The sequence below is a fragment of the Macrosteles quadrilineatus genome, unplaced genomic scaffold (genome assembly GCF_028750875.1).
Source record: "Macrosteles quadrilineatus isolate MER2022 unplaced genomic scaffold, UCM_ALF_1.0 Scaffold_8__2_contigs__length_117827958, whole genome shotgun sequence".
In the NCBI taxonomy this organism is placed as follows: Eukaryota; Metazoa; Arthropoda; class Insecta; order Hemiptera; family Cicadellidae; genus Macrosteles; species Macrosteles quadrilineatus.
Window position 1 is genome coordinate 33,364,145 of NW_026542601.1, and position 26,860 is coordinate 33,391,004.

Below are 26,860 nucleotides of genomic sequence, written 5' to 3' on the forward strand. Positions count from 1 at the left end.
ACTCGTAAAGCTGTGACGCTATTGGCCGAAAGCGAGTGCGAGTAAACTCGAGTCAACTCGTTACGTCCCGAGTTCGTTAAGGTTCGGCTTTCTCCGTATGAGTTCGGTTTCTTGACTCGGCTTTTGCGAGTCGGACTCGTAAGGTTACGAGCTCGTGTAGCTTCGGCAATCTCCGTACGAGTTCGTACCAACTCGAGTTGTGAATGAGATGACTCGAGTTGACTCGACTCGGGTCTTGACTCGAGTCAACTCGACTCGCCAACTCTACTCGTCACATCACTACACCTAAGTTATAACTTAACCCTCCAGTAGGCCTACATGCGCCACGGACCCAAGAGTCCACACATTTGAAAAAGTGCACTGAAATTAAGTGAATCCGCGAGCAAATGACATGATGTGCTATCTACCTTCCCCCACTATACCTTTTCAAGGACAATGGCGGTGTTTTGACCGTCTTAGGGTCAGTTGGCCTAAGAACGAGGGTGTAAAGGCGTGTCATGTTTCAAGAGGATGAAGAACAGGCCAGCGATTGACTGATTGGTTTTCAATAGGGACATTTTAAATTTGAAATAGCCTAAGTTATTTGTGGCCTAATTAATTTTGAAAATTATCTATTAGGCCTATCTAGGCCTATTTACCTATATTTGGATTATTTGAAATTTTGATGCTATATGAACTTTTTTAGTTAGGGTAGGCCTATATAAAGGAGTGTTTCCAGTAAGTAAGAAGTAACACAGACTGTCAGTCCGCCCGCATGTATAGGTGGTACTATAAGCCGCGCATGTAGGCCTACTGAAGGGTTAAGTTGCGCTATAGGCTAATGTAGGCACCTAGGCCTAGTGTTGTAATGTAACTTAGGTAAAGCCGAGATTACACGATGCCAGTAAGCGATTGGGTCTTAGCCAATCGTCATCACGTGGTTGCAGAATTATCGTGGGCCAGGCAAGTTGAACGAGAACCTGTTCACACACTTACCTAGGCATTTTACAGTGAACTAAGTTAGAATACCTGAGTGAAAATTTAAAAACGTACGTTTTTATGTCCCTGGCCTTTTACTTCGTAGATACTGGATTTGTAGTTTATTATTATGTGTTTTAATATTTTTTGGGATGGGGGCAACATGTTACACACATTTATTTGGTTTTAAATAGGTTCTAGGTATTTTTTTCGTATTTTTAAAGTCTCGAAATTCACGACCATGACGTGTCCCTAGGGTACATTTTCCAACTTTCACGCTGTTTTTAGACTAATTATTCATGCCGAAATATATAAAGCCATATTTTTATGTCATCAATGGTTATTAAACTTACAAAAAAGGAGCATATTATAATTTTATTGTCATTGCAGACTGACTACCATGACAAAATAAGTCTGTCCCTCGATTTGGCGTCACGACCATTTGGGAAAATTTTTCAACTTTGGAGCACGACAGTGGCAAGCCTGGCGTCGATGGAGTCAGTTGGTTTTAGAGACTAGTTCGGGGTGTACGTCAGGATTGTAGTGCCGGTCGTTTTGAGTTGAAAGGAGGAATTACAAGATCAATAAAGGAAAGATTGTGTTTTTTGTAATTTTGGTGTGTCCATGACCGTACGTAGCCATTCGATGAAGTAGACATGGTGTTAATTTTTGTTTATAAGATATTTCAATTGCTAGATTAACCTAGAAGTCCACTTTGTATCCTCGAACATGAGGTGCAGGGCTACCGCCAGAACAGAGCCAAATAACACGTAATTTCACGACCAAAGTTTCACGACCATCGCGGTTTTTTTCACGACCAATCCAGCCTTATGGATTATAGTGTGTTTGGTCGTGACAATAACTTTAGTATAATTGTAAATTGAACAGTTTAGTTCAATTGAAACACATAGTTTTATTATAACTAACAGTATAATTGAAGGATTGTTTGGAAAGATTTAGATTATTCCAGACAATTCACGACCGTACCGCTTGTCCCTGACCATCACGTTTATGATTTCTATCATAAAAATTTCAAAAATTAAAATATCGTCATATTTAAATGTTTTATACACAAAAGAAGCACACCTCTATACAAACATAACGATTTTTCGGTTCTCAGGTAAGTTTTTTCGGAGTAATACAAACTTAAAAAGATTTTATTGGCTTTTTTCTATTTTTTGAGTTTGTTTTATTTTTTTCTAGAAAGACCAAATATACCAAAAGCTCAGTGACCTTTTTATTGTATAATGGTCATAAAAGTAAACTAGTTTATAGCAAAACATAGTTATAAAAATAATATTAACTATTTTAAATATTCATTTAAACGTCCGTTATGGTCGTGACAGGATTTTGTGTTTTTCTACTAAAGATGCTCTTTAAAAAGAAAACTACCAAAGATATTGCGTTACCATGGACATTTTATGAAACTTCAAATGTTAATGAAATAAAAAAAATAATAAAAGTTTTGAAAAAAGGGGGAAAAAATTTGCAAAGTGCTTTTCCTGAAAACGTACGTTTTTAAATTTTCACTCACCTATTAAGATACTGCAAAAAGACGAGACAGCGCTATTGGTCTATACCGTTTACATTGTGCCAATTAATTGTCACGACAACTGGGTTTTCGAAGAGTGGGGGGCCTCACTGGGCCCAGCTCATTGTCCTCAGCCTACGGGGAAATTGTGAAGGCAGTTGACAAGGCAATTGGCTTGAAGTGTTTACAGGAAGCCAATAATTTCAATGCCAGTTATCTGTCTTCTGACAATTGTTTCACCAACTGGCACAGTGTAAACCCGGCTTTACTTAACCTGGGTTTAGGTAGGTTGCCTTGTCAGACACATCGCTTACATTGCTTTAGGATATTAGAATATAACATTAAATAATTATGTAGTCTAATGCCCCTCTCATTAAATATTGATTATGACATTCATTCATTTGTCTAACTAACCTGATATTTGCTCTTAATTTTAACTATTTTTTTCAGTTCCACCCCTACGTGCGAAAAGAGTCTGACTTAAGACAAGAGAAGACTGACCATAAGAAAACTGAACGACCCTTAAAGATGATTGAACCAGTAACTGTAAGAAGGAAATCCCTCGTATTGTTAGACTCAATTTAAAAATTAAAATATAGGCCAACTTATATAAAACAGTAGGCCTATTATTAAAAGTATACATTTGCATGATTTTAACTTTATTAACTTATTTCTATTCAAGGATTTTAGCTTAGTTTGTCCAAAGTTCTAACACAATTCTACTGGACTGTGTGTAGGCCTATTATTCTATTAGCAAACTCAGTTTTCTGGTTTTTAATATTTGTAATTTTAACAGTTAGTGAATGTGAAGGTGACAAATCCTTCATCTTTTAAGTGTTTGGACGGTGGAAAGAACAAACCTCAGAAGTGTCAAAAATCCTCTCATATGCCTGTGTTTTGACTCATTCTTGTCGTCATAGAAAGTGTTTCACTTACTAATCTGATTTCATCAGTATAGTTGTAGAATGAAAATTAAGATATACTAGCTGTTATCCACGGTAGGGCCGATTTCCCGAATAGGCATGGTAGGCAACGTGCCTAGGGCGCGAGACAATTGGCTTTTTTGGTGGGTGCTAAAAAATTGGGAAATAAAATATTGGTGTTTGTATTTGCATGCGATTGTGGTAAACTTCTGATAATCCCTAGCAGCCGTGTGGACATCGTAAGCGTCTCCCGCGATTGCGACAAAATTCTGACTATTTTCTGCTTTTGTGTAGACTAATTTGTCTTCTATGATCGCTGCAATATATATGAACATATCCCGGTTGTGGGGAGATTATCATGGTCTATCGCAAATGAGGCAAAACTCAAACTCATATCTTTCCCCATGGTTGTATGGACATTATTATTGCCTTGCGCAATTGGGGCCAAATTCTGATCACCCCTGTGTGGCTGTGAAGACATCATTATATTGTCTCCCGCCGTCGTGGACATTGTAATCGCCTCCCGCGATTGTGGCAAAATGGTAATCATCCCCCGCAGTCATGTGGAAATCATCATTGTCTTTCGCGATCGTGGCAAAATTCTTGCTGTTTTCTGCGGTCGTGTGGACATTATCATCGTTTTCCGTGATCGCGGCAATATTCTGATCATCCCTCGCAGCTCTGTAGATATCATCGACATATATCTTCTGCCATCGCGGAAAATTCTGATCATCGGCTGTGTGTAGACATATTATCGTCTCCCGTGGTTAAGGCAACGCCACTGTTTCATGCGATTTCGGTAAATTGAAAATTCCAGGTAGAAATACAACATTCACACATAATTCCCCGGCTTAAAAAACTCGTCTCGGATTTCACGGTTTTCCGGTCGTTGGACACCCTGTTATATATATTGCAAAGGGGCGCTTCTACTAGTTGTGCCTAGGGCGCTGACAGGGTCAAAAACGGGCCTGACCCACGGGCTCCACCCTGTTTGACTTCATAAGTATTAGTAAAACTGTTGATTGATTAAGTTAAGCTGAAATAAACAAAACAGAATACAGTATAATATAAAGAAATAATCATACCTGATTTTAATAAGGTAATAAATTGAAAGAATAACAAACAAATAAGTACAGAGCTGCGAGGTATTTTTAACATTAGGTATATGGAAATTTTCCATTAGAAAGGAATTATGACCTTTAAGGGAAATTTATTAGTTTTATTGAAGTATGTGGTTTATGGGGGTGTGACTTTTAGTTTTCTTAAAAGTTCTTGGTTACTTTGGGATTTATATAATATGGATTAATTTTTGTTTCTATTAATTTTTGTTTCTAGTCATCTAGCTTGGTGCAGGAGGCTCAACGACAGAGCAATGGCCTGGAAGAAATCCTGAATACCGACTTGAAACCAATTGATCCTAAAAACTATGTTGTGTCGCCTTATGCTAAAAAAGCTTGGAACGATGCAGCATCTGGAAGTGTTGTAGAAAATTGTGGTATGGTTTTATACAATTTCAGTAATTTATGGTTATGAAATACCTCTTTTAAAAGATAATTTTGACTCGTAAAAGCTCTCTTAGATGTAGGCCTACGGGTGATTCAGTACCATGATGTTGTCAAGCTGTAGGGCTTACTTTACTTGCGAACTTCAAAACGGTATGATATATAACAAATATGAGTATAATTAAAATATATATTTCAACGTTTTTAATATATCTAGACACTACACCCCAGTGACAGTTCACTAGAAGGTGATACATTAAATACTTCACTTCACTGTATTATCAACAATTCACACAGGTCATCATCAGGCCTAAGGGAGAATCTAAATGAAATCGATCTGATTTTGATTCTCTCAATTTCGAAACTTGCATGATGACTGGTCAAAATTGATCACAATTATAACATAATTTATGTAGTTGCCGTTGCCGCTAATGTTAATAGTGCAGGTCTAAGTGTAAATAAATAAATAATATACCTATATCAATACATAATTTATATTATTGTTATAAATTCTTTTTCATATTTGTTATATTATGTAAAGCTATTAATTTAAGAGTACTCATGTTTAAATGCATTGATCATTCTTTATTATTTCATTTGTGTAATTTTGTTTACAAGAGTTTTTATATTCTCATTAATAATTCCTTGAATTATTTTAAAAACGTTAAGGCTGTTTGAACCAATCACAGCTAAGTAATCAGTCATTTATTTTCCATGTGAACAGAAAATTACTATGTAATTTAATATCCTGATCCCCATCATGTTTTAGCTTCTCCGTTGACTAAATCCAAAGCTCCATCTCGCCCCCCACCTGGCATACCAATTGCTGAACATCCTGCCTTTACAAAGGCTTTTGGTAAGAAATGATTTTTTTTGTTTTGATTATGATTAAGTAATGGTTGATGTTTATAGGTTACTGTTACTAGGGCAAGATATTCTACCTTTTTCTTCAATTAAAAATATTTGCGAAACGATTGGTGTGGAGCTCAAAGTATGACCCACTGATTGGGCCACTTGAAGCATTACGTAACATTTTAACTATCACTAACTTATCAAGTATTTTCTTGTTGGTTCATCGGAAGTGCATGAATGCTATGTATTTGAGTTTGTGGGATGAAGATTCCTTACCAACTCGCTGTTAGCCTAAAAAGACCTTTTGAAATGTATCTAGGGTACATAATTAAATATACATACATAATCTACATACACACATCTACGTATATACATAGTTTACATAGGTACTACATCAATTTTGAAACTCAATAAAACAGTCAAATATCTGTTGCCAAATTAACCTGCTTGAGTGTTGAGTCTCCAGCAAAATGTTAAGATAACTCGACATAAAATGAGGTTACTAACCTGTCGTCAATCAGTCCTCTATTGTCTTGGATCCAAGACAATAGAGGACTGATTGACGACAGGTTAGTAACCTCATTTTATGTCAATAGATCAATCCTGAGGCAAATTATGTATAAATTTAGATCACTGGTTTCAGCGTTTGTTTTCGGTCGAGGTGATATTGAAAGTTCGTTTTTATGTTATTTGTAATATTTTTACCTTGGCTTCATGCTTATGACTTCTAAAACCTACCTTTGTTCCACCCCTGCCCAATGTCTAACACATAATAGTTAATCTACCCAAAAAATTCAGTACTACAACATGTGAGATCCACTCAAGTTTATTGGATTAGACACATATTTAATCTCATGTTCTTGTAATTTGTTTCAGCAAGTGTCACTGCATCCAATGCTCGACAGGCACCTAGAATGCCCTACCTCGCTGGATTAACAGCTGCAAATGAGTATCAACCGGGAGGAGCCACTTGGTCCAAGGGTAAGAAATTATGGCTCCAGTTATTTAATTATGAAATATGATTATATAATTGTTACTTACTTAGTGCCATGGTTCCAATCACCTAGGTGTTACTTTGCTTAGCCAACACAATGCCTCCAGATTTCTCGAGCTAGTGCCTTTTCTTCTCTTAATTAATTGAAGATGCTACGATCAGAATGTACAAGACTTTCTTTCAAAATACCTTTTTCAGATGGCTCAATCTAATATCTCGCAATATTTGAATGTTTTAGGTAGGTAGTTTTTCTGTTATGAAGACCATCAAAGCTCAAGGCTTGGTTACTTCATTAAATAGGCTAGTACTTTGTCAATGACATTAACCGTACTATAGACAAAAAGAATTAAATATAGACTGTCAGCCGTGCTGCGGTTAGTTTATGTAGCGGGTACGATGTAACTACATGGCGCTCCCAGCGGTGTTCGCCAGAACCTATGGTAACCGCAGCACAGCTGAAATTCTTTTTGTCTATGCCGGTACTGATTGACATTTTCTGTCAATATGTCATTGGAGTTTATTAATGGACCTTTGTTTCAGCGAGCACCTCTGCATCTACACTCCCAGCTAAATCTGGTTACGACTGTGAAGGGGCCATCAACTGGACACAAGGTAAGAATCGTATATTTCATTACTAGTACCAAAAGTGACATTTTTCAGTGCTCGCTCAAATTTCACGCGCGAGGCATAGCGGAAAATCAAATTTCCTCAACTCCTTAAGAATCAAAATTTTGTTTCAGAAATCACCTCTGGATCCCAGGTTCAACTACCAGCCACTTCTGGGTATGACCGTGATTGGGCACTGGGTGAGAATTTACTTAATTTAGATGATGCAATCAAAAATTTAAAAGCTATTTGAATTAACGGATGTCTTTTGCCCCATTTATCTGAACTGGGAAGACCTTTAACCACCTCTATCTGTATTGGAAATACACACAAATTCATTTTCCAAGCTTTATATTCTGTTCACAAAATTTAGGTGGTTTTATGGGAAGAAATTTATCCCTTCCACTACTTGATCCTACCTTTAAAACAATAGCTTAACATCTGAACTTTGCCAAAATGTCAATCGGCTGCAATCGGGGGGAACTTCCCCTCAAACCGCCTAAGTTTTGTGAACAGAGTATAGTCACCTGCATTTGACTACTTCTGGTTAAGTTTTAAACGTTGCGTTCCACTCCTATACAGTTGTTATCTGCTCAAATATGTGCATACTTATCTGCTACTTGTCACTGGTTGTAAACTCAAAGTATAAGCAACAATCTGACTGAATGAAGTAGTACTGCTTTTACTATCTAAATCTTGTATATTTTTTCAGTATCTTCTATTTTACTACAAAGTAGTGTTAAGTCTTTTATGATAATACCTTCAACAAGTTAGTGGATTTAATTGAAAACAAATTTAAAGCATTCGATAATTGTACAGTGATAGATCTTTAAAAATTTAGCTATTTTAATACTTTAAGTTTAATGGTTTTGATTTCCTCACTTATTTGACCTCTACTTATCCGATCTTGCCTTGATGGTTTTTGTTGGATTATCGCTACTATAGCTCTGATACTTATTGTTGATGTTGTAATTTCAGTAAATGCGTCAGGATTTGATGCTACGGCCCGAGCGACATCGGAAGGGATGGAATTGGGTGCGGTCTCGGAGTACGCCCCTCAGGGTGAGAAATTTTGTTTTTTAAATACATTTTCTGTCAGCATGATACATTCTGGTAGGTATTTTTTAAAGAAGATTTAAGGTACATTCATAGACAGTATTATAGATTTGCTATAACTAAATAAGAACTACTTAAGATTTGTTGTTCAAAGGTTTATTGCGGACATTTTCCATCACGAATGTAAAAAACAATATACAACGTTACTTAAGATTACGGCACTTAAGATTATTTTATTCTTATTTTTAAATTGTTTAAATAAAGAGATTTGATATTTTACCAAACCTAAGATCTTGAGTTGCAAAGAATTTTTATCATGAATTTTGATGCAATTGTTAAAAGTGACTTTCCACAACCTAAACAAAGTTGTTATTTTAAGTGTTAATTTGTTTAAAGCTTTTTTCAGTCTAGGGTTTTTTCCTTTGTGGTTTATTTTATTTATCTATAAATGTTCTTGATGATTGGCAAGAATAAGAAATAAAGAATTTTAAAGTTACAAATGAAAAACAATGAGAAACAATTAACAAGTAATACACAGTTAAATATTTTTTTATTTAGCAAATTTGAAACTGGTTTAATGTTATAAAATTTTTTTAAATATGAAACAATATTTCAATCTTATATTCTGACCGACACCCATTAAAAAATATTTGACGGTTAAAGAATATGAACTTGATTAGAAATTTCATTTTATGCTTGGATCTGACGAGAGCCGCCTTGTGGTTGAAAACTTTCAAAAGTATGTATTATGCAAACTTCTCTATTTTCAACCCACGCTGTAAATAAAACATGTGATTGGAATTTCTTTAATTTGTTTTGATTTCCTGTTTATATTTTGTTGTTATTTTGTCACCAACATGGCAACCCATACGCCCATGTTAATTTTTTCAAAATTTCAAATTAATTTGTTGTGTTTATTTTGGAGCCTATTTTAATTTATAAAGGGATTCTGCACATCCACAGGAAAATATTCATTTGGTACCAACCGTGTGTAATTTGGTCCAGTATGGTCAGGCTAGCTGTCATAAGTTTTGCAAAAGTTTTTTAGTATATATAAGATTACCAAAATTTTTTAGTGGTTTAGACCTACATTCATTGTCTTCAAAATGTCGGGTGAAGTTGACGTTGGCTAAAAACATTGGTAGGTTTTAAAATCTTTTAACATCAATCAATTATCAATCATTGAGATGGGGACGTCACCTGGGTGTGTATTTTAACCGAAATATGAGTGAACGATGAGTGTAGAATGGTGTGTGATGACCTGTGTAGCTTTGTTACTGACTAATAACATGTGTATAGAATTTAAGCCTCATATACTATTGAACTATCCATCGTTGTTTTTAATTTTCAATAGTAGGTTATTTTTATGGTTTTGACATATTCTTTCGGTTTCAGCCCCTATGTATACCAATGGAAATCAATCCTACACCATCGAGCTTGTGACTGTAGCTCCAGGAATCCAAATACCCAAGAAAAAGTTGATTTCTCGTTTTTTGCCCTCTCCGGGAAACGACGGTAAACCAGGTAGCCTTTTTAATCTTGAATGATTTGTCAGTGCAATTTTAATACAGTTTTGACTTTTCAAAAAAATTTAATTCAATGACTTTTTTCAACTTTTGCAGTGTTAACTAAGAAATTATAATTTTATTTATATGGAAAGGACAAGACATTCAGAGCTGGGAAGACGTGCAAAATTTCAGTGTAGTTAGGCTACTGAGATTTGTCAGATTCATAGTACAACCAGGGGAGGCTCCAGGAATAATTGTTAGGGTAGGCCTGACAAGGATCTAAAAGAAGTTTGATCGAGGCATTGGGGGCTTGGGCGACTTCTCCTCAAGATGGGGGGACATTTTTTAAAAATTAAATGCGAAATAGTGAGTTAAATGCTTTTGGAGGACATGTCTATTTTCTATGCATAAGGTTATCTAGTAAAAAAGGTAAATGAATTAGTCATTGTATCAGTAGTTATTAGTAATTAGATAATTTTGAAATGTCTACACAAATTTTGGGTAGTCTTCCCCTACCCGCTGGAGCCGCCCCTAATATAAGTGCTACTGATTCTAGCAGACTTACTTCTAAGGTTTCCTTAACATAATAGAAACAATTTCTAGGATTCCCTAATAGACTCAGTGTTCAAATCTCTTGGTATTAAGTAGCTGAGTGGTTATAGTGCTTCATAAATCAAATCAATTTATTGTTGTTGACATTTCACAATGCATTAACAATCGTCACAAAATACATAATGCCGGTATTAATACAGCAAATGAATACCGGTTCTTACATTTAATCAATCAATATAATAAGATCTAGTATAAAAATATATATAAACTACAGGCACAATTAAATATAAATATTTTGACATGTAAAAAAAATTCTACACTGTATATGGACATTTTTGTATTAAATATGTTTTCATTTTTGATTTAAAAGTGTTCAAGGACAACTCCCGAGACTCCACTGATATATTATTAAACAATTTAGCTGCCATGTATTGAATGTTTGTTTGACTCTTTGAGTATTTAGGCCTACAAAGCACTGTTTGTAAGTTGTTTTTAAATCTGGTTTCATAATTATGTTCATTTGAATTTTCTGAGAAAATGATTTTTTACATACAAAAAAACTTGAAGAATATATATTGCAGGTAAAGTTAAAATTTTGAAATGTTTAAATATAGGTTTAAACATTTATAAGGTCGCAGGTCCTTAGATAAGTCAGTAAGAATGAATCTGGACCCAGCCCTGCTTGATAATGGGCTTTTAATGAATAGTTAAAAGGTCCTGGCTACAAAATCAACTAATCTTGGTCAATAACAAAGCTGTCGTCTCATTTATATAGCACACATTTGGTTGGTGACCACTATAGCCATCCAGCTTGGTGTTATAGTTGAGGACAGACTGAGCTGAATCAAAGAGTTGGGTTCGTGTCCTAAGCCAGTTATTGCTCTGGTGTGCGTACAGGTCCTTTATTACTGCCGCTGGGCTGAGTTCACTTTAAAGGGGACTAGGGAGGGTGCAAATTTCTTTAATATTCAAGCAATCTAAAACAATGTGATATTTTTATTTAAATATCTGATAATTTCAAACCAAATTTCATCCTAATCAGTCAACGTTTACACATTTCATTGTTGCGAATAAACATATTTAAATGTTGGCCGATTTTATTTGCATGAAATTTTGTATAAAATTAACAGAGACTTTTTTTAAACCATAAAAAACAAATTCTTGTATTTTTTTTGTATTTTGTTGTTGTTCGGCGTTCTTGTATTTGTATATACACAATTTTTGTTAACACTGTTAAACCTCTAGTCCTTTATGGTATGAATGGCTTTAACAAAGGACCTGTCTCCATACCAGAGAACAATATTTGGCTAAGAACACGGGCACAACACTTAGGTTCAGGATCAGTTTGGCAACAGTGGGCCCGCGGTGCAGGGGGGCCGCAAGCTAGGGGGGGACCAGGATTTTTTGGGAAATTTTACCGGGACACGGGCCGCAATTGTGCTACAGGCTTAGCCACACAGGCCCCCTATCATAACAATATTTATATGAGAACTAGCAGTTACCCGGCGCTCGTTGCTGCGCCAACTATTACTTTAAATGGTAATTTGAGGATGAAAATAAAAGTGTATACCAAAAATAAAAATAGAACATTTTTTTTTTAACTGATTAAGAATAGATCTACCAAGATGTTGACAACTGTTTGTCATAGGGCGAGCTATTCGGGGAAGAGGTGCTGAGCTGTACAACATGGACCCCAAGTTCCACCCTGATCCGGCTGCTATTATGGGTAAGTAAACTCTGTGTAACTAATGTAGTGATGTGTTAAAACCAAATCTCAAACCTCAAAACCATCAAAACTTTGAAAAAGTTTTGGTTTCGAGATTCGAGGAGTTTCGAGATTCAAAAGTTTTGAAATTGAAGATTTTGGCAGTTTTGTTTTTGAAACTGCTGAAATTGTTTGTGTCATTGTTATTGTTAATAACACTGTTTCCATACAAGCTCGTAGCAATAGAGCAAACATATCACCATCAACAACAAAACAAGTAAACTGTATTGTGAACTTCAAAAGGGATCTTAAATACTATAACTCGACCAAAGTACGATTCAGTTTCATAACACAAAGAAATATTTACTACTAAATGTCCTAATTAATCTAATATTCATTTTCATGTTGGTGTTAGAGGTTTAATTTATTTTAATGTTGGTAGTTTTAGTTTATAAAAAAATATGTTTTATTGAAGTTTAAGATTATCAAACAAGTATCTATGTTATGTCAGCAGTGTCAGGAGTTGATCTCTTTCAGTTTTGATTGCATACTTAACATTTTATTATTACCTGTATTTTTTGTAACCTTGACCTTTGTAACTAGCCCAGTGAAAAAGTTGCACGTTTAAGTTTTGAGATTCGAGATTCAGGATTTAATTTTTAAAAGTTTTGGTTTCGGTTTTGAGATTCAAAATATCTGGTTTTGATCATCACTAAACTAATGTTTTTGTTCATGTTTAGCACTAACTGTTATTAAATACCTTTGTATAAATAACATATACTATGTGTCCCAAAAGTAAGTTTACCAAGAAATGCTATTTGGTTTAGTAATCTGTTTAATATCATGTGAGCTAACATGGGTGGTTTGGAAAATAGTGTGTGCTAGAAACCCCATTAAATTATCAAAATCGAAAGCTGCTATAATGCTACGTAGGCCTACTAACATTTTTTTTTAAATGTATGCCCTAGTGTTAAAATACTTAAGTAGGCATATTCAAGAAAAAATTACAGGCAATGGTGGGTATTTTATTTTTTCTGTCTTGATTAATTGCATTGCTTATTATATCCTAACTTGAGAATGACAAGTTAAAAAAAATATTGTTTCTAGTTTGTTGAGTGTTATTGTTATTAGTAGACATTCTGTTTTTTTCTGTAACCCAAAAAATAATCATACTGCACAATTGTTACGCTTACATGATACTACAACCCTATTATATAAGTATTTATTTACATACTTTTACCAAGGGCCTTAAAACTATCTACTGTTTTGTGTCAACTGTAATGCCATAAGAACTTAAGTATACCTGGTATGACTTTTAAGCATTTTGTTCAAGTAAAAAGGTTCCTGCAAAACACATTAAGAGTACTCTATGTATAATAATTAAAATTTTTTCCTGAAGAGGATGTAACGGAATGGATTAAGATTTTATAAAAAAGAAAATATTTTCTTTAAAGACTCCTGAGCCAGATGGTTAAAAATGACACAATAACAATATAGGCTACTTAAACCAAAATAGAGAATACAATATGAGGAAACAATAAAATTGTGGGTAATATTGATTAATGTAGATGTATGAAAACTAATGTGATTAATTGATAATATAATTTATTTCTTCTGTTTAGCAATGGAACTGGCGCAGACTTATGCTCAAAGAAGATTGCTAAATGACATGGCTGCCTTTGGAGACCTCTCCATGTATGGTTACTTCTGAACATTGGCAGCATTGAGTATCGACCATTTAAAACAGGTAAGATACTTCGACTTGCACAGATACAGTATTGTGAAAGTAATAACTTCACTCTCATTTCAGAATTAAATCTAGTCTATTGAGGTGTTTCAACCCTAAAATTATTAAATTTCTCAGTGAAGAGCTATGGACCCTGAAATCCTCTCCCAACTTCCCAATGGTGAAATGTAAAATTGTGTCCTGAACTTTTTGTAGTATCAACTGCCTGGAACTGTTATCATGGGATTAGTTCGGCATCAATTAAACATTCCTGGATATATTCCTAAGTCAAGCGCTCTTACGCAGAATAACTGACCATCTTATTCATTGTTTATTGGCATCTTCTTTGAAATTAATCTATTTCCATAAAAGACAACATAAACAATCAACCAATGTCTATCTAACTAACCAAGCTGCATTACACATAGTACAAGTTTAATCATTTAAATAACTAGCCTCATAAAATGTATTAAAGAAGGACGATGACTGGCTGTTTGTGTCTCACCTATTTCGGGACTTTTACTGTTACCACTTCTTATACTCCTTACCAGTGTGTTTGTGTATATTTCTTAACAAATGCTTATGTACTTGTTGCTTCTTTAGTTTAATACATCTTTATGTTTACAGAATAGCGAGCAGCCTAGGATGAAACCCAAGGTAAGTTTGATGATTTTTAGCACTTTTGTGTTGCTTCCTTTTAGTAGGGTTGCATGTAAAAGACTCAGTGGTGGCTATTCAGAAGCAATAGGTACAGCTCAGTCATTTTTTGACTTGAGTTATAATCCAACCACTAGGTTGTACATTCCAATTAATCCTGGAGCCGCCACTGCCTTATTCCACTCTAGCACAGGGTACTTTTATGCATGCCAGAGCCACTTTTTTCAACCACTAGTGACCACGAAAATATCTACTTTTGTGTTGTATATAAAGTTTCTCTATGGAATTATTTGAAGGTAAGCCTTCTTTCCTATCAATTACCTTAATAGTTCCAGGCAGTGCCCTATATTTTAATCAGATAACTGTGACAATACGGTATTTTTTAAATCATTACTAGCCTACATATTTTGTTAATACACCAGCTTTGTAAACTGAAACACATTTTACAGTATAGTTTTGAACTAATTTAGCTTTAAAAGTTGTGTTTCAAAACACTAATTAGTGTAGCGTAACCTCACTCCCAAGTAAAAGGTTAATCACTTGGTTCTACCATAGACTAACAAACACAAGTAGACTACTCGAATCCCATTGTAAATTTTGATGTTAGTTCATGGAAAGTATAAAAGAAACATCTTATAAAACTTAAAACATATATTTAAGCTTATACTGTAATTCACAAGACGGTAAATACATAAAAGATGGTAAGTGGTGATCAATTTCGATTGGCCACCCCAATCATCACGAGACCCAGTAGACGAATGACAAGAATCTTGAATGGCGTCCCTACTTATACCCTATCGGCTACCGGAAGCACCGGCCAATTCATTTTTGAGCGAAGCTCACTTTCCCTCACTTTGTAACTTTTTTGTAGGGATGGACGGGTCCCGAATTTTCGGGAATTATTCGGGAAAAAAATATTCCCGATTATCGGGACGGGATTACATTTGATTCGGGAATTTTTCGGGACGGGATTTGGTCCGATCGTCGGCGATTTTGCCGCTTCGCGAGTGCCGATAACGCCGCTATTGCGAGCGATAGGTCCGCGAACGCAGGAGACGATTTCGACGATCATTCAACCGTCATTTCGACGATTGCGCCGTGACCGCGGAGTCATAACGACGATCGCGCCGTGACCGCGGAGTCATACCGACGATCGCGCCGTGACCGCGGAGTCATACCGACGATCGCGCCGTGACCGCGGAATCATGCGGACGATCGCGCCGTGACAGCGGAGTCATGCCGACGATTGCACCGTGACCGCGAGTCATACCGACGATCGCGCCGTGACCGCGGAGTTATGCCGACGATCGCACCGTGACAGCGGAGTCATGCCGACGATCGCGCCGTGACCGCGGAGTCATACCGACGATCGCGCCGTGACCGCGGAGTCATGCCGACGATCGCGCCGTGACCGCGGAGTCATGCCGACGATCGCGCCGTGACCGCGGAGTCATGCCGACGATTGCACCGTGACCGCGAGTCATACCGACGATCGCGCCGTGACCGCGGAGTTATGCCGACGATCGCGCCGTGACCGCGGAGTTATGCCGACGATCGCGCCGTGACAGCGGAGTCATGCCGACGATTGCGCCGTGACAGCGGAGTCATGCCGACGATCGCGCCGTGACCACGGAGTCATGCCGACGATCGCGCTGTGACAGCGAGTCATACCGACGATCGCGCCGTGACAGCGGAGTCATGCCGACGATCGCGCCGTGACAGCGGAGTCATGCCGACGATCGCGCCGTGACCACGGAGTCATGCCGACGATCGCGCCGTAACAGCGAGTCATACCGACGATCGCGCCGTGACAGCGGAGTCATGCCGACGATCGCGCCGTGACCACGGAGTCATGCCGACGATCGCGCCGTGACCGCGGAGTCATGCCGACGATCGCGCCGTGACCGCGAGTCATACCGACGATCGCGCCGTGACAGCGGAGTCATGCCGACGATCGCGCCGTGACAGCGGAGTCATGCCGACGATCGCGCCGTGACCACGGAGTCCTGCCGACGATCGCGCCGTGACCGCGGAGTCATGCCGACGATCGCGCCGTGACCGCGGAGTCATGCCGACGATCACGCCGTGACCGCGGAGTCCAACCGACGATCGCGCCGTGACCGCGGAATCATGCCGACGATCGCGCCGTGACAGCGGAGTCATGCCAACGATTGCACCGTGACCGCGAGTCATACCGACGATCGCGCCGTGACCGCGAGTCACAAGTTTCTATAGGTAGCTGTATATTGTTACCTATTTTTTTGGTTTTTATAGATCAGTACCAAAAACGGTAAAAATTGATTTTGTATGTCTTTTTTTGTACCTGTATATTGTTACCTATTTTTTGGTTTTTATAGATCAGTACCAAAAACGGTAAAAATTGATTTTGTATGTCTTTTTTGGTAACTGCTATACTCAAGACTTTCTTTTTATACACAGAAAAAATCCCGTCCCGTCCCGTCCCGAAAATCGGGAAGGAAATAAAAATCCCGTCCCGTCCCGTCCCGAACTAAAAATTCAATCCCGTCCATCCCTACTTTTTTGTAAGAGCTTCAGAATGTAATGGCTTGACCAATTGATATGTGACGTAATTTTCCTGGCGGACGACAAGAGGTAAATTACGCCACCGGTAAGAAAACGAGATCCCAGGATTCGCCCTAGTCTGGTCGCGGGGAGTTTCCCAGGAGTCGATAGTGATTCGGATAGCCTAACTTTGATAGCCCTGGTTGTCAGAGCTCGAGACGAACGTTGCGGGTTACTAAACACCCTACTCGAAATCACCACTCTAGCCTAGGGCTTGTGGGGAAATAAATAATTTTGACTTGACTCTGTGGGCAAATATCTAAATGACACACTACTAGCTAACTTAACAAATCAACAAGTAAGCTAAGTAGTCACTCCGCTTACCTACGGAGTTACGTCGTCAACCTGAAACAAACAAGGTTAGTACAAGATAGGCCTAACCTAGCCTAACTCCCACAGAGTCTGAATTTACTAAATGATAAGAAAATAAGTTAGCCTAAGTGGTCCAGGTGAGGAACGAACAAAAAAAATGAAACTAAAAAGGTGAAACTGCTCCTTGAGCCAAAAACGAAAAACTAAAACTTTAACTTCCTCACGTGTTCAACTTAGACCAACTTCGACAGAACTTGTCCAGCAGAAACCTGTCTGCTGGAACAGACTTTGGTACGTTTGGGGAACTTTAAAAAAAAAAGGTTTTAAGAATTAAAAAAGGAAAGTTCCAAGACGGATTATGAAACGTAATTGAAAATATATTTCACCAACTGCAGTACTTTACTCAAATTGTTGGTTAAGGCGTATGACTAGGTCTGCGAATCAGGCCTAGCCTTCAAGTTCAACCAAGTTTCGTACACGAAAACTGGTCAAGTAATATACAATAATCTGTAAGTTAGTTACAAAACTTACCCGATGACGAAATTCTATCAAAATATTCACTACGAAACAATACATACGAACTTAAGTTTTCAGAGCTTGCGATACGAACTTTAACTTGCACGAATTTTCGAGAACGAACCAAAAGCGAAACCAACTTACGAAAAGCCGGGATTACGAATGACAATCTCCTCCACCACCCTTCTTCTTCCCTCACCTTCGTCTCAGAATCGAGACGAAAGTTAAAACGCTTCCTGATTGGTCAGCACAAACAGAGTCAGCTGAGTCCCGTGTCAGCAAAGGCAGGCGTATGATAGCTTTAACATGCTTTATAGCTGCCTCGCTCACAAAGTGGATCAGCTGCTCTTATTCTCTCCCGTAGCCCGCCCTCAGACGCAGTCGAACAACCAAACAACCAAACTGACACCAACGTCGTCTGCTGTCTTGGAATTGGAGGTTAGGTGCGATGTCAGTTTAGCGTCGCGACTAGGGCACAACAACAGCTTACATTCAGCTGTTTAGGTTTCGTGGTTTAGCCGTTATTTTACCCCCTACACATTTGACCCGTTACACCCCCTCCACACTTCGGAACGAAAAAAAAGAAAAACGAGAAAAAGAAAAAAGCTGTTGAACTTTCCTGCAGATGACACATCAGTAGGATCGTGGGCAGGAAAAATTGACAGAAGCCGATGCCGGACCCCGTTGGTCCGGCTGCTCCAGGGTGTTGACGACGAAAAGTGGGCGAAATTAGTAATGATGTAGACTGTCTGAGGCCGAGTTGCCTCAGAGGTCTGGACGAAAACGAATCGGGGCGAAGAGTAACCAAAGGTGAAGAGTAAGCGTGGGGTTTACAAAGGTAGGGTAGTACGGCAGGCTCGGAGTCTTGGAAGCGGGGCGAAGAGCTACTCACGAGGATACGTCACCCCCAGACGAGGGTTAGCTATGGCTGCTTGTCGGCAGCTTGACGTGACCGAAAGGACTGACGAACAACGGATCACCAGACGTCGCTGCGGTTGCGGGATCCTTGCAGACTAGTCACGTGCACAGAAAGGTTTCAAGTCTTTCACGTGAACGACGTGCAGTGCAGCAGTATCCTTATCACGCACCTCGTAGAGATTAGTACCTCGACGACCGACCACAATGCAGGGGCCATGATATTTTGGTGCTAATTTCCCTACGATGGCGTCAGCAGCAGAAGACAGGACGTGGAGTCTTCTCATCACCTGCGCGCCGACTTCGTGCGTCACCTCCCTGCGACGGAGGTTATAATATGTTGATTGCCTTTCGTAGGCGGCCTTGAGGTTATTGCGTGTCTGCGCGATCAGACGCTGAAAGTCCTCCAGTCGTTTGCGATGGGTCTCACTTAACGAGGGACCTTGGGGAGTTTCAGACACCTCAAGCGAAAGGCCACGGACGGCACAGGGAGGCTTCAGTTCACGTCCGAAACACAGCATCGCGGGAGTGAATCCAGTAGAGTCGTGGACAGCTGTGTTAAGGGCGTACTGAAACTCCACTAGGTGGTTGTCCCAAGACCTATGGTTGCCTTTCACGAACTGCGCAATCATAGTCTTCACCACCCGGTTCTGCCTCTCGACTGGGTTCGACTGCGGGCTGTAGGGGGCCGTTGTCTGTAGCGTGATGCCCCACTCAGCAGCCAGTTCTCGAACCAGTTTACCGACGAACTGCGTGCCGTTGTCCGTAATCAACACATCCGGAGCTCCATGTCGAAGTAGGACAGCCTTCAGCTTCGTCACCACATTCTTTGCGGTTGCAGACGCAATGGAGGCGAGTTCCGTCCATTTGCTGAAGGTATCCTGCACCACGAGCAGAAATCGCTGACCCCGTTGTGATCTAGGCAATGGGCCTACCAGGTCAGCAGACACTGCGTACCACGGTCCTTGGGGTTGTCGGAAGTACATTTTCCCAGCTGGTTTCGTTTGGGGTACTTTATAGGCCTGGCATTGGGCGCAAGACCGTACATAGGCCTTCACCTCACGACGCCAGTTAGGCCAAAAGTACTCCCCACCAACTCGGGCTAACGTTTTCTTCACCCCAAGATGTCCTGCCGTAGCCGTGTCGTGGTTTTCGTGCAGCACCACGGATACTTGGTCGCTTGGCACACACACCCTCCATGTCGTAGGTCGATCCTTCCTCAAGACAGCACGGTACAGCTTACCGTCGCGAAGCTGGTATCTCGAGTATCGCCCAGGGTGTTTGCTGACCAGATTGCGAAGGCGGTCATACCAAGCACTGTGGCTGCCCGGCGGGTTACCATCGTTGTCCACGTCAGAAGATGGGTCGTCAGTCTCCTGCTGCGTCGGACCAGGAGCTTCGTGATCGATAACGTCACCCGCCGGCTCATCACCGAGTGAAGGTTCGTCACCTTCAGCATCGGTTAGGCGTCGTAACCGCAACTGTTCCCTTGCAGCGCGTCTGGTTAAAACTCCGACCTCAAACGTAGGTTGATCGGGTTCACCAGACGGGCTGGGCACTTCAGGGACTGGCTGACGAGACAGGGCGTCTGCCACTCTGTTCGATGTCCCCTTGCGGTACCTTATCTCGAAGTCGAATTGCTGCAACTCCATAACCCACCGAGCCAGGCGCCCACTAGGCTCACTGAGCTTAAGCAGCCATTTTAGGGCGACATGGTCGGTTATCGCAATGAAGTGGTAGCCTTCGAGATAAGCCTTGAATTTCCGAACAGCCCACACGAGAGCGAGACACTCCTTCTCGGTAGTTGTGTAGTTCTGTTCGGCCTCAGAGAGTAGCCTACTGGCATACGCAACGACAACTTCTCGGTCGTTTACACTCTGAGTTAGCGCTGCTCCCAGGCCATAATTCGAGGCGTCGACCTGGAGCACGAAGGGTTGGCTGAAGTCGGGACAGGCGAGAATCGGGGCCGTCACCAAGGCGTGCTTCAGAGCTTCGAATGCCTTAGTTTGTTCGGGTCCCCAGAGCCACTTGGCGTTCTTCTTCAGCAAACCTCGAAGCGGAATGGTTACTGAAGCGAACTTCTCGACGAATCGCCGATACCACGACGCAAGGCCTAGGAAACTGCGAAGTCCCTTGACGTTCGTGGGTGCGGGGAAATCCTGAATGGCGCGGACCTTCTCAGGATCTGTGGCGATTCCATCTTGGCTCACGATGTGTCCCAGATACTTCAGCTCCCTACGGGCGAAGTGACACTTCTCGGGGTTTAAACAAAGGCCCGCCTCGCGTAGGCGGCGAAAAACAACCCCCAGAAGTTCTAGATGCTCCTCGAAAGACGTTGACACTACCACAAGGTCATCAAGGTAAGCGAAGACCTTCGGCTCCAGCTCAGGCCCGATGACTCTATCCAGAAGGCGCTGGAAGGTGGCACCGGCCGAGTGTAGGCCAAACGGCATGACCTTGAACTGAAAAAGGCCTAGGCCTGGCACAGTGAAGGCGGTCACGGGGCGACTGTCGACGGCCAATGGCACTTGCCAGTAGCCTTGCTTCAGGTCCAAGGTACTGATAAACTTGGCCTGCCTGAGCTTCTCAAGGATGGCGTTAATCCTAGGCAGAGGATAGGCGTCCTTGATCGAGGAGTCGTTCACCCTGCGCATGTCGATGCAAAAGCGGTATTTCCCAGTCGACTTCCGGATCAACACGATCGGAGAGCTCCATGGACTCTCGGATGGTTCGATTACGTCATCCTTCAACATGGCAGCTACTTCATCGTTGATGACCGCTTGCATTGCAGGGTTACGAGGGTAGTGGCGCTGTTTGATCGGGACTGCGTTTGGTTTGAGCCGAATGACATGCTCAGTCAACGCCGTAGGTCCCACAACAGCATCGAAGAGAGGAAGTTCTTTCTCGAGAAAATTCTTGAGATGTTGTTCTTCCTTAGACGTCAGCGGTTCCATTGTGCCCGTCGCACAAGGAAGTGTCGTGGTCGTGTCGAAAGTGCCATCGTGGTTGACGTTTATTCGTATGAGGTTAAGGTTTCGAATACACCTCATACCCAATACGACGTCCGTGGTGAGCCCAGGCACAAAATAGGCTCCGAGTATGAGGTTTTCACCTAAGATCTGGGCCGGGATGTGGTACTTCGTCTCAATCCGACAACGTGTACCATCAGCCATCCTCAGGTCCGCCGAAGATATCTCAGGTTTTACCCCACACTCGTCGAAGTGACGAACAACCTCATCCCCGACGAGGTTTACAACTGCTCCGGTATCCAACAGAGCGTGAAATCCCTTTCCAAGGAGCGTGACGTCGACAAAAGGTCGGATGTCTGTCGGCTCAGACGATTTTCCAGCCGACACGTACGAGGTGCTCACGTAATTGAGCTCGGTAGAGGTCATAGATGGCTGCGCTGCGGGCTCAAGTGACCTCACGATGCCTGAACCCGATTCAGTGAAGGCCGTTATGTACTGGAGCCATGAGCTCCATTCTTCGGAGGTAGTGCAGCCACGGGACGTGGGCTCAGGCGACCTCCGGCGGCCTGAGTCCGTCTGGCGTTTCCCGCGCGACAACCGCAGCTCGTAGTGGCCACTCCTACTTGTTTGCAGTAGTAACACCGCAACACCTTCGGCTGAGTACAATCCCGGAAGACATGTCCGCGTGCATCACAATTCCAGCAGATCGGAGGGTTGCGGTTACTCGGTGATCGAGGTGGGCCCGTAGACGGTAGGCCCCAGTTTCTATTGTTAGGAACGCTGGCGGTCGTATGCTTTGGCTGGTTACCCCCGATCCTCGCAGGGTTATCACCAGTGCGGCCGGTCTTTGGCGAGGTAGGTTGCGGTTTACGGTCGGGCTCAGAATAGTCCATCACCGCAACATCGACAAAACGGTCCGTTCGACGCCTGGGCGTGTAGGCAGTCTCAGGTACCAATGCTTGAGCGACTGGAGGGGGAGGGCGGAACAGCTTGCGCTCCCGTAGCAGCTCCTCGTATTCGTCGGCTCGCTCGACGAGGTCGGGTAGCGTGACAAAGTCATGACGTCGTATCATGAACTTGTATTCCGGCCTCATGTTCAAGTACACCAGGTCGATGGTTTCCTGGTTAGAGAACGTGCCGCTCCGTCGGATCAGGGTTGTCAGAGCAATAACAAAATCTTTAAACGACTCTGTTTCACCCTGAGTGCGCTTCCGTATTTCGTCATCCAAGTGTCGATGATAGCCGGCAGGGAAGAACTGGACCTCGAATGCCCGCCTAAAATCGTGGAAGGAACGCCACATCATTTTGTTGTTCCTGTACCAGAGGAGAGCTTGGCCATGTAGAAGTGAAGGCAACGCCCGTAAAACGTCTTCTGGCGACAGGGAGTAGGCCTCCCGCAGCTCCTCTAGACGCTCCAGGAACGAAACTGCATCTCGTCTACCGTCGAAGCGCAAGTTCCACTTCCGGACCTTGTCGCAGAGGGCGGACGACGTTTTAGCAACATCGTCAGGTCGGTCATCACTCCGTAGGACATACGACGACCGGACACCTCCGTATCCATCCCTTGTTCGAGACGGGACTGGGTATCGGGAGGTTAGCTGGTCGATCTCGTGGACTGGAAGCTCAGCGTAGTCCTCATCACGTCGTGAGCCCCGCTGTTCGAGGTTCAACACCTCGGTTAACGTTTGCTCCATGCTGCGCAGGTCGGCATTGGGCGGTAGGCCTAGCATTTGGCGTATGCGGTCCAAACTTCGATGTATTGGGTCCTCGAAGGGGTATTCCCGAGGCAGAGACCCTTGAGCCGAGTCGAAGGTATGCTGGGCATCAGTAACGTCCTCTTGTCCGGCGAAGGACAGTTCGTGCGGTGCCGAGGTGACCGCAGCAGGTGGGCTCTGACGCTGGAACGTAGCCCTGGGTAGGCCTACGAGTCCATAGGTACCGGGTGGCCTCCACGCAGTAGGATGATGAATGGACCCCGTTCGGTAGTCAAAAGGCGATGGGCGTGGAGTAGAATCATGCATCGAAGTACGGGCCTGGTTATCTAACACCTGGCCAGTCATAGGCACCTCCTCCTGGGAGGTTGCGGGGGTCTTATCACCAGCGTTGATCCGCCAGTATAGGCAAAGGCGCCTGCGAAGTTCCTCTACCGTGCCATGGGTGGGTAGGTCGAGTCGCTCCACCTCAGCAATCAACTGTAGTTTAGACAACCGGTAGATCCATCCAACGCGAGGATCTTCCGTTGGGGCAAGCGGAGCGGAGTAGCCGGTCGAGGTCATCGGTCGTGTGTACACCGTCGATGTGGTGGTAATCGTCGATGCGCAAGAGCAGGTGGGGATAACCGATGACGTAGTCACCACGGCACCAGCCGTGGTTAGAACTCCTGGCGTCGTACAAACTTCAGGGAGCGAGTTAGGCATAGCTGCAAAGTATTAGTGCACAACAAAACAAACAAATTGCAACAATAATTTAAAAGGCTGAAATTGATTAACAATTATGAAAAATCCACAATAAACCTATTTAAATTCAAGCCTAACGTCACTCAGCACTAAGTAAGTCCAAACGAGACAACTTAAAAAAAATTTTATTTTTTTTCAGCCTAAGTCTCAACTAGGTACTCAAAACCCAGAAAATTTGTTAAAATAGGACCAAGTCCAAACTGCTCCAAAATCCAATAATAAAAAGGCTAAAATGCAATAGGCTACTATAAAGTAAACGTTTTACCTAAAATAAATAGGCTATCACACAAATAGGCTAAAATATTTAACGCTAAACACCAATAGGCTTAGGCTAGCAATAGGCTACAACGACGAAACTAGAAAATATGTAGGCCTAAGCTACCTAATAAACTAGAAATGCTAGGCTAGAACGGTAACGTAGAATAAAAAATAACAGTAGGCCTAGGCGAACACTTGATAGGCTAGAGCGGTTAACGTAGGCTAAAATCTCAACTCGACGTCAGCTGCTACAGCGATCTTAGCTTGAGCTCACCAAGTACTATCAGACTATCCAATCACTGGTCCAACTGCTTCGGGCGCCATTTATGTGACGTAATTTTCCTGGCGGACGACAAGAGGTAAATTACGCCACCGGTAAGAAAACGAGATCCCAGGATTCGCCCTAGTCTGGTCGCGGGGAGTTTCCCAGGAGTCGATAGTGATTCGGATAGCCTAACTTTGATAGCCCTGGTTGTCAGAGCTCGAGACGAACGTTGCGGGTTACTAAACACCCTACTCGAAATCACCACTCTAGCCTAGGGCTTGTGGGGAAATAAATAATTTTGACTTGACTCTGTGGGCAAATATCTAAATGACACACTACTAGCTAACTTAACAAATCAACAAGTAAGCTAAGTAGTCACTCCGCTTACCTACGGAGTTACGTCGTCAACCTGAAACAAACAAAGTTAGTACAAGATAGGCCTAACCTAGCCTAACTCCCACAGAGTCTGAATTTACTAAATGATAAGAAAATAAGTTAGCCTAAGTGGTCCAGGTGAGGAACGAACAAAAAAAATGAAACTAAAAAGGTGAAACTGCTCCTTGAGCCAAAAACGAAAAACTAAAACTTTAACTTCCTCACGTGTTCAACTTAGACCAACTTCGACAGAACTTGTCCAGCAGAAACCTGTCTGCTGGAACAGACTTTGGTACGTTTGGGGAACTTTAAAAAAAAAAGGTTTTAAGAATTAAAAAAGGAAAGTTCCAAGACGGATTATGAAACGTAATTGAAAATATATTTCACCAACTGCAGTACTTTACTCAAATTGTTGGTTAAGGCGTATGACTAGGTCTGCGAATCAGGCCTAGCCTTCAAGTTCAACCAAGTTTCGTACACGAAAACTGGTCAAGTAATATACAATAATCTGTAAGTTAGTTACAAAACTTACCCGATGACGAAATTCTATCAAAATATTCACTACGAAACAATACATACGAACTTAAGTTTTCAGAGCTTGCGATACGAACTTTAACTTGCACGAATTTTCGAGAACGAACCAAAAGCGAAACCAACTTACGAAAAGCCGGGATTACGAATGACAATCTCCTCCACCACCCTTCTTCTTCCCTCACCTTCGTCTCAGAATCGAGACGAAAGTTAAAACGCTTCCTGATTGGTCAGCACAAACAGAGTCAGCTGAGTCCCGTGTCAGCAAAGGCAGGCGTATGATAGCTTTAACATGCTTTATAGCTGCCTCGCTCACAAAGTGGATCAGCTGCTCTTATTCTCTCCCGTAGCCCGCCCTCAGACGCAGTCGAACAACCAAACAACCAAACTGACACCAACGTCGTCTGCTGTCTTGGAATTGGAGGTTAGGTGCGATGTCAGTTTAGCGTCGCGACTAGGGCACAACAACAGCTTACATTCAGCTGTTTAGGTTTCGTGGTTTAGCCGTTATTTTACCCCCTACACATTTGACCCGTTACAGATATGCAATTTGGCCAACAGCTAAAGAATACTGAGCACAATGTTTTGGTAAAAAATATTAGCAAATTTCCTTCTGGATTTTACTTTACGGGTCACGCAATTTCGCTTGTTATTTTAATGTAAGTTGAAAGAAAAATTATATTGGGTTTATGACATATGGGTTTATCTTGGTTTATCTCGTTTCATTTAAATAAGATAAACATATGTTAATTGTTTGTAACTGTTTTGTTTACATTTCAATGTTTACTTTCATCCTTGGTTAAAGTTGGAATGTAACAGTTTATCAATGGAAGTAACAGTTTGGCTATATTTGTTTTGGGCATGCCTCAAAGGCCACGTTGTAATACTGGTCGTCGCACCAATAATGCAAATATTGTAAGAGAGTGGCGTCGTGAAAAAAAGAAGAACCAGATGAAGCAGTGGCGGAAGAAGCTGATAATGATAGGCAGTTAGCTAATCAATTCCAACATGAATTAGATGCACTAAAATTTTACACTTGCACTAACTGTCATCGCCAACAACTAACAGCTTCAAACCAATCACCGATTTGTTCGCGTTGTCGTTCAAATGC

The 26,860-nt window shown here is 41.6% G+C and overlaps 1 protein-coding gene across 1 annotated transcript in view; it reads left to right on the forward strand.

The window, feature by feature from the left end:
- LOC128999835 (uncharacterized) overlaps positions 1-26,860 on the forward strand; it is a 40,592-nt gene that overhangs the window by 1,093 nt on the left and 12,639 nt on the right. The window contains exons 2-12 of the mRNA XM_054426539.1: positions 2,939-3,034; positions 4,747-4,906; positions 5,683-5,769; positions 6,642-6,746; positions 7,300-7,371; positions 7,500-7,565; positions 8,344-8,427; positions 9,817-9,945; positions 12,130-12,207; positions 13,809-13,933; positions 14,540-14,569. Of these exons, the coding sequence (XP_054282514.1) occupies positions 2,939-3,034; positions 4,747-4,906; positions 5,683-5,769; positions 6,642-6,746; positions 7,300-7,371; positions 7,500-7,565; positions 8,344-8,427; positions 9,817-9,945; positions 12,130-12,207; positions 13,809-13,897 (966 nt within the window). The 3' untranslated portion in view covers positions 13,898-13,933; positions 14,540-14,569. The remainder of the gene's footprint in view (positions 1-2,938; positions 3,035-4,746; positions 4,907-5,682; positions 5,770-6,641; positions 6,747-7,299; positions 7,372-7,499; positions 7,566-8,343; positions 8,428-9,816; positions 9,946-12,129; positions 12,208-13,808; positions 13,934-14,539; positions 14,570-26,860) is intronic.